Here is a 13,882-nt window from a genome sequence, read left to right on the forward strand (position 1 = left end):
GAGAGATGGAAAGACGAAACCAGGTCATGTTGCTGGCACTGACTCTCTTAGCTACCTCTCTCCAAAGCTGCTGGATATACATCCTGTTTATGTTCCTTGTCCTGACCTCCTCCACCAGGCCCTCCAGGGAGGCATCAGAAAACCTCGGGACAGCCCACTGACAGTAATGATTCATTACTGCCTACAGAATTCTGTCCACACTGTTCCAAAGAAACCTGGCATCAGGGAACACAGCCTCATTTTAAGTGGTGCATTACCGCTTTAAATAGGCCTCGGGCGACTCTCCCAAAAGTGCGCAGATGCAATCTGGTGGGGAACTCGTCAGTCTTCCTCAAACGATTTCCCGGGCCTCACGCTTGTGATGTCAGAGGCTTTGCCACTCTCCTCGCCTGCCCGATTCCCACTCTCGGTTAAAATCCGGGCTATCTTTTTGGTGAGGTGCTAAATGAGATTCTGCCTATCTTTGCTGGTCAATGATAAAGAAAATAGACAAGTTAAATATTTATCACTTTTTTTCTTTCCCCTTTGCCATCTCCTTAAAGAACCTGGCTGGTATCCTCCTTTCTTCTCTATCCTAGTTTCATTGGACAGGTCATATATTCTCCAATTAAGTATTAATAATCAGTGCAGATGCTTGTGCTTGTGGAGTTTCAGCCCTGAAAACTGACAGCACAATCGTGCATAATGCATCACAAAGTGCTTGGTTCCAAGTTTGAAATTCCTAGGTGTCCAATCTGCCAACGGCAATGAAAAAGAAAACCTGTTCTGGGCATGTAAAAACCAAACCTGGCCTCATATTTGAATGGATCTTAGACAAACAAATGTGAAATGTTAATGTTCGAAATATGTCTTGACAGCAGCGAATGAAAATTCTTTTCTTTGTGTGCTGATAGAATTCTGGAGCGCCTCAGAAAAATGGACCTCCGTTTAAGCCAAAGTATTTGTCGCGTCATGTCCTAATTAAATGTGATCGTTATATAGTGTGTACAGATTCTCATTAGAGCTCATGTTGGAATGTACAGTTATATGGTACATGCCAGCCAATGGGCATTCTGTTAATGCGAACTTTTTTAAAAGGGAGCATTTTGCAGTGTTCAGTTGGGATAAGACTATTGCACTTTAAAAAAAATATATATATCTATTCTGAAGACGCTTACATTTCTCAGAGGGAGGAGAGCAAACTGTTCCTTTAATAGGGTAATTATGATGACAACAACAACTTGTATTTATATAGTGCCTTTAACGTAGTAAAACATCCCAAGGCACTGCATAGGAGTATTTTAAGACACAAAATTTGACACTGATCCACATAAGGATAAATTAGGGCAGATGACCAAAAGCTTGGTCAAAGAGGTACGTTTTAAGGAGTGTCTTAAAGGAGGAAAGAGAGGTAGCGAGGCGGAGAAGTTTCGGCAGGGAATTCCAGAATTTAGGGCCTAGGCAACAGAAGGCACGGCCACCAATGGTTGAGCCATTTTAATCAGGGATGCTCAAGAGGGCAGAATTAGAGGAGTGCAGATATCTCGGGGGTGGGGGTGGGGGGTGTTGTGGGGCTGAAGGAGCTTAGAGATAGGAAGGGGCGAGGCCATGGAGGGATTTGAAAACAAGGATGAGAATTTTGAAATCGAGGCGCTGCTTAACCGGGAGCCAATGTAGGTCAGCGAGCACAGGGGTGATGGGCGAACGGGACTTGATGTGAGTTAGGACACAGGCAGTTGAGTTTTGGATGACCTCAAGTTTACGTAGGGTGGAATGTGGAAGTCCAGCCAGGAGTGCGTTGGAATAGCCAAGTCTAGAGGTAACAAAGGCATGGATGAGGGTTTCGGCAGCGGATGAGCTGAGGCAAGGGCGGAGACGGGCGATGTTACGGAGGTGGAAGTAGGCGGTCTTTGTTATGCTGCGAATATGTGGTCGGAAGCTCATTTCAGGGTCAAATATGACACCAAGGTTGCGAACAGTGTGGTTCAGCTTCAAACAGATGTTGGGGAGAGGGATGGAGTCAGTGGCTAGGTCACGGAGTTTGTGGCGGGGACCGAAAACAATGGCTTCGGTCTTCCCAATGACGGCACTAGTTTGACTTAAGGATTTGTTGTGTTAAATCTTGTTGGAAAATATTTCCAAGGCTTTGTGGGATAGTTGAAATAGAGGAACTAGAGCTTTCAGGATGTTGATAAATGCATAAATTACAATCTTAGCCTGAGGAAAGATGTGCTTTTGAGTTATTGCACAGATTGCCTGATATACCGATGCATCCTGGAACATTCACTGCAATGCATGTGCTCAGACTATGGAATGGTGGGACTTGCAGGCACAGGCGTGGCTGTAACTCTTCATTAGATAAAAGAATATCAACTCAAACCTAAGCTTTTCAGAGAGGCTGAAACCTTTGATTAAAATGTAATAAAGGAATGCAAAGGCACAAAAGACAATGTTATTGTTTAGTTTATTTTCAACATTTGTACTGGTGTGTAGTCAACTGTCTGGAGGGAAAAGGGAAAAAAATCGTTAAAAATATTTGAAGAAATATTTTGAGCAAAAGTTGCTTCACCTGTTGACTGCCCATTTTACTTTGTTTTTAATTTCACGATTGTCAGTTTTCCTTTCTTACTACTGCATGTCCAGTTGTGATTTGTTGCGATTTCTGAAAATGAAATTGAAGATAATCATTGCAAAAAAATTGCATATAAAAATGTGACACTGAAGTGTGAAACAGGAAGTGTGATATAAGAACAGGTTGACATACATTTTAATATAACTAGCATCTTACGTAGTGTTGCTTGCGGTAATCAAATCATATTCTGTTTTATATAATTATAATGAAGTAGTATACTATGTAATGCACAATGCTGCCAATCTGGAGCGGTGTTTAAGATGTCCTTTTCTTTAAGCTAGAAAATTAAATTGCTGGAATTAAACATAGCCTGAGGTTAGGTGTTGTTTGGTCAAACAATTTTGCAGATGGACATGGGCTTGTCAGTTTCAGGTTGCACCAAGCATTTTAAAGTTGCTTTGCACCTGTTACAATGTGCGCTGCCTGAAGTAGGATTTATTGATGTTCTGATGTAACATTTTCATATAAATAGATATTTTATATACCGCACTACCAACCTGAGACTCCTGGCTGGAGAGTACAAAGCACAGATGGCAAGGCCTGAGTTCTTCCCATGCAGGATAGAGCTCTTCCCAGTCATGTTCGTGCAGATGAGTAGAGCTATGCTCCCTCGCCAGGTGTTTTTAATGTTGGGAGAGGGTGGCTGGGTGCATTTGTTTTCTCATAACATTAAAAGGGTTCAATACTATGGCTATAAAGAACCCAGGAGATTCTACACCTCTTTCAGATGAGCTCAAACTGAGGACCCGTCCATCTATTCAGGTGGACAAAGAAGAGGAGGCAGTTCTGCTAGTGTCTGGGCAACATTCCCCTATTAACTAACACCATCAAAAGTGGGTAAACTGGCCATTGGTTTCATCTGCTGTTTGAAATTGGCTCTGACGTCAGCCCAGATAACAGTAACTGCACTTCAAAAAAAAAAAAAAAAAAAAATCATTGGTTGTGAAATGCTTTGCTACATAAATGCCAATTGGCACGTTCTTTTTTAAAATGTGGCTTCACACTGCACTGGCAATGTACCCTACAGGTTCAAAGACCAAATAGTGTGAGACCTTCTCCAGGAGGCCATCTTGCATTACCTGGTTTCCGTATGTTCTGGAATCTGATAGGGACCTGATTCCTAAGTAATACTGCTATTTTATGAACCCAAAACCACTTTATAAAAGTGGTATAAATGCAGTCACAAAATTCAGAAATGGTGCGCATAGGATTTTTGTTGTTTTACTGTGTCCTCTGAAACTGTTGAAAAACAACCAGCGGCATATAGAATCTATCCGTTTTAATTTAGGATTTATCTGGATAGAGGATTTTGAGCTGTTTAACACTAGGGTAAAGCATTGGTAGTTACACGTCTGTCACTACTTGTAGTTGTGGGAACAATTAATCATCACAGCCCCAGGACATCGCTGCAGGAGTTCCTCAGGGCAGTGTCCTAGAGGCTGCTTCATCAGTGACCTTCCCTCCAATATAAGGTCAGAAATGGGGATGTTCGCTGATGACTGCACAGTGTTCAGTGCCATTCACAACTCCTCAGATAATGAAGCAGTCCATGACCGCATGCAACAAGGCCTGGACGACGTTCAGGCTTGGGCTGATAAGTGGCAGGTAATATTCACGCCACAGAAGTGCCAGGCAATGACCATCTCCAACAAGCGAGAATCTAACCACCTCCCCATGATATTCAATGGCACTACCATCACTGAATCCCCCACCATCAACATCCTGGGGGTCACCATTAACCAGAAACTTAACTGGACCAGCCACATAAATACTGTGGCAACAAGAGCAGGTCAGAGGCTAGGTATTCTGTGGCAAGTGTCTCACCTCCTAACTCCCCAAAGCCTTTCCACCATCTACAAGACACAAGTAAGGAGTGTGATGGAATACCCTGCACTTGCCTGGATGAGTGCAGCTGCAACAACACTCAAGAAGCTCGACACCATCCAGGACAAAGCAGCCCACTTGATTGGCACCCCATCCACCACCTTAAACATTCACTCCCTCCACCACCAGCATACCGTGGCTGCAATGTGTACCATCTACAAGATGCACTGCAGCAACTCGCCAAGGCTTCTTTGGCGGCACCTCCCAAACCCGCGACCTCTTCCACCTAGAAGGACAAGGGCAGCAGGCGCATGGGAACACCACCACCTCCAAGTTGCACATCATCCTGACTTAGAAGTATATTGCCGATCCTTCATCGGCACTGGGTCAAAATCCTGGAACTCCCCCCACCCCCCCCCCCCCCCCCCTCCTAACAGCACTGTGGGAGTACCTTCACCACACGGACTGCAGCGGTTCAAGAAGGCGGCTCACCGCCACCTTCTCGAGGGCAAGTAGGGATGGGCAATAAATGCTGGCCCTGCCAACGACGCCCACATCCCATAAGCGAATAAAAAACACAATTGGAGATAATGAATTAATAGTAGTACATAACATTAACACATATCAACTTCAGATTTTTTTCTTTATTGTGCATTCGTACCAATATGTTAAATACGCCTGGTCCAACACTGTAGTGATTCTGCCAAGGAAAGTTGGGATGTGGTCGAATTGGGGAGATGAAGGGATGGCAGCACTGCTTGTCTCTCAATGTAGAGTTTGTCGGAACCAAATCCATGACTGACTTGTCTCCCAATCTCAGTTGTAGCTGGGGATGCTCTAGTTCCATGACACATCGATAATTTGTTGCTGGCAACATCTATGATAATTGTACTATTTCCCTCTTTATGTGTACTTTATAAAAATACAAACATTTTTCAAATTGAAATAAATTAAGAGGAAAGATGCTTCATTAAGCCCACAAGAAAGGCTTTTTGATCAAATAGGGTTAAGTTTCCAAACAGCTTTTTATATGTTGAGCCTGCTTTAAGTGTAACCACCTGCTTCTAGTGTTTTGTTGAGCACACAACAATGAATGGAGGTCAAAATGAAAGCCTCCGGACTAGAAGCTAGTAAGTGACTGGTCTTTCGACATTCTACCAACTTAAATAAAATGTTCTTTTCGTGCCTTCCTTGAAGTGATTTATAAGAACACTGAACAGGCATCTTCTGCATGTGGAGGTAGTGAGCAGAGTTTGATTGCTGTTGGGACATATTTACTGGTCCATTGGTCCAGTCACATTCCCACTTTTGCTTGGACATTGATAAATGTGGTGCTAGTCTTGATCGAGAGAACCAGTGTTCATTTTGAGGCTAAAAGTAGGCAGAGAAGTTTTTGTTTACGTGTAGTTTTACTTTCCATGCTCTTGTCCATCTCTTTGCAAGAGCTAACCTGTTCATAGTTAATTTACAATAAAGCAGCTAGCATCACATCTTGTTATTCATGGTGTGGAGATGCCAGAGTTGGACTGGGGTGGACAAATGTAAGAAATCACACAACACCAGGTTATAGTCCAACAGCTTTATTTGAAATCACAAGCTTTCGGAGCGCTGCTCCTTCTTCAGGTGAAGTGGAGAAATGCATAAAGACACAGCTTATATAGTCAGAGAATCATGTCAGATGTTTACAGGTAACCTTTCCAACTGCCATTTATCACACCTCGGCAGAGAGATAATACAGACCCCAGCATCTGCAATATTTGACCCCTTGTGACCCCACCTCATTGTTCTTTGATGTAATGTTTCCCTGACTGACCTGTTTGGATACCATTCACACCTTTGACTGCTGTGATTATCTCTCTGCCGAGGTGTGATAAATGGCAGTTGGAAAGGTTACCTGTAAACATCTGACATGATTCTCTGACTATATAAGCTGTGTCTTTATGCATTTCTCCACTTCACCTGAAGAAGGAGCAGCGCTCCGAAAGCTTGTGATTTCAAATAAAGCTGTTGGACTATAACCTGGTGTTGTGTGACATCTTGTTATTCAATAGCTATTAGAGGTATAGATATGAAAAAAAAAATGCTGGTAAATCATTTACTCAAGCTAACCTGACCCAAATAGAATAAATACTCAACGGTACATTACAAAACTATCATAAGATTGTAAAAAAAATCTCAAAATCTGCAAGAGTGGCTTCTAAAGTGACATTATAACTATGTGATATACTGTGGCGGAGCCACTAAGGGACTCTGATCAAATGTATATAATTCCCTTTAACAATATGTTAACTACAGCCTGAGTCTGTATCTTTGTATATACTGTTTGCATGTACAGAGCGCGGTCCCTTTAAGAGCGCGGGCAAACGCGATGACGTCATGCCGTTCATCACGTGATCCCCCCACTGGTGGGAAAAACGTCATGACGTCATGACGCCAGCCGCGGGACTGCCCAAGCAGTCCTCGTGGAGCCTCTGAACTGACTAGACCTGTGTTCGTAGTTTTCTTGCATCTGTTTGTTAAACTCAATTAGTTTTACATTAAACATAGTTTGTTTGATCGCCTGAGTCGACCTCAGTCTCTTGATAGGAACTAGACATTCCTACATTGGTGACCCCGACTTTTGCGAATGGTTTTCGCAAAAGGAACGAAGCATGGAAACGAACGCCGTTGCATTGAAGCTACCGCAATTCTGGGAGCAACAAGCGACCGCCTGGATCATCCAGGTCGAAGCCCAGTTTGCATTACGGAACATCGTTGCGGATCAGACCCGATATTTTTACGTGGTCTCCGCGCTCGACAGCTCCACAACGTCGCGGATCGTCAGCCTGCTTGAGAACCCCCCGGATGACCGCAAGTATGAAACAATCAAGGCACGGTTGTTACAGGTCTTCGGGCTCACTAAGTCGGAGCGCGCCCGCCGACTGCTCGCTATGCCTGGCCTCGGGGACTCCAAGCCGTCTGAGCTCATGAGCCAAATGCTCACGCCCCTTGGCTCCGAACCGGAATGCTTCCTCTTTAGGGAGCTCTTCCTCAGTCAGTTACCGGAGCAAGTACAAGCTGCCCTGGCCAGGTCTGAAGTCTCGGACTGTGCAGCGCTTGCTGCCGAAGCGGACAAGATTTTCGCGGTGACGCAGCAGTACTGCGCTGCCACGAGGCGCCCATCCCCCACAGATGCCACCCCAGCTCCTCAACCTTCGGGGCTGTGCTCCTACCACACGCGGTTTGGCGCGAAAGCCAGATGTTGCCGCCCTCCCTGCAGCTTCTCTCTCAAAACAAAAAAACAACTGCAACCCCGGCAAAAGCAGACCGGGTCTGATGGGTGCCCCGCGGCTGCGATGGCAATCGGAAATTCTGGCAAGCTGTTGTTCATCATTGGTTCCATCTCTGGTCGGCGATTCCTATGTGACACCGGCGCACAATGCAGCATTATACCCGCGTCCGCTATTGATATTCAAGCTGGGAGGCACGGCCTCTCACTCGAAGCGGCTAATGGTGGAGCTATCCGGACCTTCAGCAAACGGCGGGTCCAGGTGTGCTTCAGCAGCCGGCGATTTGTTTGGGAATTTGTTACAGCCAGGGTTTCACAAGCCATCCTCAGCGCGGATTTCCTGTGCGCCAATGGCCTCCTGGTCGATGTGAGGAACCGGCGGCTGATCAACGCGGCCACGTTTCACTCCATTCCTTCCCACCGTGGTACCACCATGTCGCGCACCGTCTCCTGCGCTTTCCCAACTCCGGACAAGTTCGCTCACCTGCTCGGTGAATTTCCGGACCTGACCAGACCTACGTTCTCCTTTACAGCCACGAAGCATGGTGTGGAACACTACATCACTACCACCGGCCCCCCGGTCCACGCGCGGGCCTGGCGCCTCGAACCCGGCAAGCCGGCGGTCGCGAAGGCGGAGTTCGCTACGATGGAACGCCTGGGGATTATTCGCCGGTCCAATAGTCCCTGGTCTTCGCCTCTCCACATAGTACCGAAACCAGGCGGTGGATGGCGGCCATGCGGCGACTATTGGCGACTTAACGACGCTACCACTCCTGATCGATACCCGATCCCCCACATTCAGGATTTCTCTGCCCATTTGGCTGGGAACACCGTGTTTTCCAAGGTGGATCTGGTCCGAGGCTACCACCACGTCCCGGTACACCCGCAGGACGTGCAGAAGACCGCAGTCATCACCCCATTCGGCCTTTTTGAATTTTTGAGGATGCCTTTTGGGTTGAAGAACGCTGCCCAGGCCTTCCAGCGCCTCATGGACTCCGTGCTGCGGGACCTCAAGTTCCTTTTCGTCTATTTAGACGGCATCCTCGTGGCCAGTCGAAATAAGAAGGAACACATCGCGCACCTACGCACCCTCTTTCATCGCCTCAGCCAACACGGCCTGATTCTCAACCCAGCCAAGTGTCAGTTTGGTCTGCCCCACATTGATTTCCTGGGACATCGCATTACATCGGAGGGAGCGGTGTCTTTGCAAGCAAAGGTAGAGGCGGTGACGTCCTTTCCACGCCCGCAGACCATCAAGGCCCTGCAGGAGTTCCTCGGGATGGTAAATTTTTACCACCGCTTCGTGCCTAAGGCAGCTCTGCTCATGCAGCCCCTGTACGAGGTCCTCAAGGGCAAGTCTGGCCAGGACCCAGTAAGCTGGACAGTCGACATGGACCGGGCGTTCGTTGACACAAAAAGCGCCCTCGCCAACGCAACCATGCTGGCGCACCCGCTGCCAGGTGCCACCATCGCCATCACCACCGACGCGTTGGACTACGCCATCGGCGCAGTGCAGGAACAGTGGGTAAATGGAACGTGGCAACCGCTGGCATTCTTCAGCCGTCAACTATGGCGAAACGAGCGGAAGTACAGTACCTTCGACCGGGAGTTGCTGGCTCTTTTTCTGGCCATCCACCATTTCTGGTTCTTGCTGGAAGGACGTCCTTTCACTGCCTTTGTAGACCATAAGCCACTAACGTTCGCTATGGCCAAGACTGCCGAACTGTGGTCAGCCCGACAACAGCGTCACTTAACGTTTATCTCTGAATTCACTACTGATATTCAGCACGTGGCCGGTAAAGACAACCTGGTGGCGGATTGCCTCTCCTGCGCGACCGTTCAGGCAGTCCAGCTCGGCATCGACTATGCCCTCATGGCTGCGGATCAAGCCTCATATCCAGAGGTGCAAGCTTACTGAACCAGCCTCTCTAGCCTCCAAGCGGCCGACGTCAAATTCCACGCCGCAGGCACCATGCTACTTTGTGATGTCTCCATAGGAGATCCTCGCCCTATCGTGCCTGGCGCCGAAAAGTGTTTGACACCATACACGGGTTGTCACACCCTGGCATGAAGGCCTCGCAAAGGCTGATGTCGTCCAAGTTCGTTTGGCGGGGCATGCATATGGATGTCCGTGACTGGGCCAACACCTGCGTGGTCTGCCAAAAGGCCAAGGTGCAGCGTCACGTCAAAGCTCCATTGGCCACCTTTGCTGTTCCGGAGTGATGGTTCGATCACGTGAATGTGGACCTGGTGGGGCCACTTCCACCTTCTCATGGGTTTATACATATCCTTACGATGGTAGACCGCACCACTAGATGGCCAGAGGCAGTTCCCTTGTCATCCACCACTTCGGCAGACGTAGCCAGGGCATTCATCTCCTCTTGGGTCGCCCGTTTCAGGGTACCGGCGGACATCTCTTCTGATCATGGACCGCAATTTTCCTCAGCTCTGGAACGCAGTGGCCCAGGGGCTCGGCATCAAGCTACATCGCACCACAGCCTACCATCCACAGGCGAACTGTTTCACAGGTCGCTCAAAGCCGCACTGAGGGCCAGTCTCCAAGGTGCTGAATGGGTGGACAGGTTACCATGGGTCCTGTTGGGTCTTCTCACGGCGCCCAAGGAAGATCGTCGTTCGTCCTCGGCAGAGCTCGTCTATGGCCAGCCGCTACGCGTACCAGGGGATTTCCTTCCGACTCCAACAGAGCCATGGTCTGCATCCAATCAACTCATCAGCCACCAGGAGGCGGCCAGGTGTTTTGCACCAGTACCAACGTCGCATCATGGCTTTCAGAGCTCCCACGTCCCAGCAGAGCTGAAGAACGCCGAATATGTGTTCATCCGCCACGACGCTCATCGGGATCCGCTCAAGGCCCCTTACACTGGTCCTTTCCGTGTGCTAGAGCTGGGAGACAAAACTTTCTCTGGATATCTGAGGTAAACCGGACCACATTTCGGTTGACCGGTTGAAGCCGGCACACTTGAACCTTGACCGCCCGGTCGAGACCGCACAGCCGCCAAAATGTGGCCGACCGCCCACAGTCGCCGTACCAGATCAAGCGCAGCCGCCAGCCCGCCCGCCGTCCAGCAGTTTCCACTCCCAAGTGTACAGAAGTCGCTCTGAAGGCTTGTCAGGCCTCTTCGCCGTTTCACTTTTTCTGTTAAAGACAATTCTGGAGGGGCGCATGTGGCAGAGCCACTAAGGGACTCCGATCAAATGTATATAATTCCCTTTAACAATATGTTAATTACAGCCTGAGTCTGTATCTTTGTATATACTGTTTGCATGTACAGAGCGCGGTCCCTTTAAGAGTGCGGGCAAACGCGATGACGTCATGCCGTTCATCACGTGATCCCCCACCGGTGGGAAAAACGTGATGACGTCATGACGCCAGCCACGGGACCGCCCAAGCAGTCCTCGTGGAGCCTCCGAACTGACTAGACCTGTATTCGTAGTTTTCTTGCACCTGTTTGTTAAACTCAATTAGTTTTACATTAAACATCGTTTGTTTGATCGCCTGAGTCAACCTCAGTCTCTTGATAGGAACTAGACATTCCTACAATACGACTGATATATTTTTGTGATCATCAAGGTGAAGGATGTCAGCTGGGAAATGGAACACTTCTATTTTGGACACCCAGTGTTAGTATCAGTATTGAACCCGTCTACGTTGGGTATTGCACAGCTTGATGCAAAGCTCCCTTTGCTTTGTGCCAAGATTGTGCCTTAACCCCAACCTCAGTAATGTACCTGCTACAATGTTAGTGACATTTTTATTTCTCACAATGGCTGCCCTTTCATGATTTCTCTGATTGATCTTGCCAATTTGTACTGAATTATGAGAGGTTGGGGTGAGATGAAAAAATCTTGTAAGTACTAAGGTGCCCTTGCTCTCACCAAACGAACTTGCCTTCTGTCTGTGCATCACTCAGTACAACACTACTGTACATGGTTCTAGCAAATTGAAATGCTAACATTAACATCCCCTCAGGAATTGGTGACCTTTTCTAAAAACATCGATGAACGATATTTGTTGCTAAATTCTTATGAAAAATATTGTTACTTTTTACACCTGTTTAACACCTGTTGAACTTTATAAGAGGCTAGTGTGCAAAATTAAAGCACATGGGATTGGGGGTAATCTACTGGCATGGATTGAAAATTGGTTAACAGACAGGAAACAGAGAGTAGGAATAAATGGGTCTTTTTCGGGGTGGCAGGCGGCAACTAGTGGGGTACCGCAGGGATCAGTGCTTGGGCCCCAGCTAGTTACAATATATATCAATGATTTGGATGAGGGAACCAAATGTAATATTTCCAAGTTTGCTGACAACACAAAACTAGGTGGGATTGGGAGTTGTGAGGAGGATGCAAAGAGGCTTCAAGGCGATTTGGACAAGTTGAATGAGTGGGCAAATACATGGCAGATGCAGTATAACATGGATAAATGTGAAGTTATCCACTTTGGTAGGAAAAACAGAAAGGTAGAGTATTATAGAGGTGATAGATTGGGAAATGTTGATGTACAAAGGGACTTGGGTGTCCTTGTACACCAGTCACTGAAAGCAAACATGCAGGTGCAGCAAGCAGTTAGGAAGGCAAATGGTATGTTGGCCTTCATTGCAAGAGGATTTGAGTACAGGAGCAAGGATGTCTTACTGCAGTTATACAGGGCCTTGGTGAGACCACACCTGGAGTACTGTGTGCAGTTTTGGTCTCCTTACCTAAGGAAGGATATACTTGCCGTAGAGGGAGTGCAGCGAAGGTTCACCAGACTGATTCCTGGGATGGCAGGACTGTCGTAATGAGCAGAGATTGGGTCGACTAGGCCTGTATTTACTAGAGTTTAGAAGAATGAGAGGGGATCTCATTGAAATGTATAAAATTCTGACAGGGCTAGACAGACTGGATGCAGGGAGGATGTTTCCTTTGGCTGGGGGGTCTAGAACAAAGGGTCACAATCTCTGGATACGGGGTAGGACACTTAGGACTGAGATGAGGAGAAATTTCTTCACTCAGAGGGTGGTGAATCTGTGGAATTCTCTACCACAGAAGGCTGTGGAGGCCAAGTCATTGAATATATTTAAGAAGGAGATAGATCGATTTCTAGACACAAATGACATCAAGGGGTATGGGGAGAGAGCGGGAATATGGTATTGAGATAAAGGATCAGCCATGATTATATTGAATGGCGGAGCAGGCTCGAAAGGCCGAATGACCTACTCCTGCTCCTATTTTTCTATTTTTCTCTGTTTATCAAGGAATTGTACATTTCCATAGCAAGAATTGAATTGCTCTTTATTAAGATAAACCTACAAGGTGTTTGAGTGAATTGTGCCTCTAGCTTTAAATTTCTGTTTGAAACAGTGGTACAAGTTGTCAAGGTTTTTCTTTCCAAAGTGGTTCTGACTAATCCCTATCTCATTGTTCACAGGAAGCTTCAAATACTTAAATGTCACCGGGAAAGGGGCAGCTGTTTTCACCCTCAGCAGAAAAGGAGCTGTGAGACAACTGGCAAACCGTTTGAGGGATTCAGTTCTGAGAGAGGCAGCTTCCAAGGCTAGTGAGCCATGCCTTTCAGGCTGAAACTAAGGAGGACCAGACGGTACAATGTCCTGAGCAAGAACTGCTTTGTGACACGCATCCGATTGCTGGATAACAATGTCATTGAGTGCACGCTGTCCGTGGAGAGCACAGGCCAGGAATGTCTGGAGGCCGTGGCTCAACGGCTGGAGCTGCGTGAGGTAGGCGAACCTAATATGTGAATCTGCTAAATAATAAAATGGGAAGGCATGACTTTTTTACAAGTAAAAGAAAATCTTGGGATTACACAGCCGATGTTTTTCTAGAAGTGCTGATAAAATGTTAGCTAAATATCTATCGGATGTCATGACTCGCAGTATAAATTGAATTGTTTTTGCAAGGTGATAACGCAGTAATTTCCCAACGTCAACATATTCATGTGAAGGGTTTCTGCTTCTAAGGTGAGAGTATTTGAGTGAAAGAGCTGGGAGAGAAACTTTGTGCACCGACGCAAGTGAATATGTTCGTTAGAAATGTTGATGTTTATATAGAAACATAGAAGATAGGAGCAGGAGTAGGCCATTCGGCCCCTCGAGCCTGCTCCGCCATTTAATGAGATCATGGCTGATCATCCAAATTCAGTACCCTGTCCCTGC

At 47.1% G+C, this 13,882-nt stretch overlaps 1 protein-coding gene across 3 annotated transcripts in view; it reads left to right on the forward strand.

Moving 5' to 3' along the window:
* The window catches only part of LOC147121149 (tyrosine-protein phosphatase non-receptor type 14-like), a 311,830-nt gene that overhangs the window by 102,600 nt on the left and 195,348 nt on the right, over window positions 1–13,882 (forward strand). For all 3 annotated transcript variants that reach the window (XM_085981181.1, XM_085981179.1, XM_085981178.1), the window contains one exon: window positions 13,138–13,447. In XM_085981181.1, coding sequence (XP_085837307.1) covers window positions 13,274–13,447 — 174 coding nt within the window. In that variant the 5' untranslated portion in view covers window positions 13,138–13,273. The remainder of the gene's footprint in view (window positions 1–13,137; window positions 13,448–13,882) is intronic.

The sequence above is a fragment of the Somniosus microcephalus genome, chromosome 3 (genome assembly GCF_052327205.1).
Source record: "Somniosus microcephalus isolate GS21.2 chromosome 3, FLI_Smic_1.0, whole genome shotgun sequence".
NCBI lineage: Eukaryota > Metazoa > Chordata > Chondrichthyes > Squaliformes > Somniosidae > Somniosus > Somniosus microcephalus.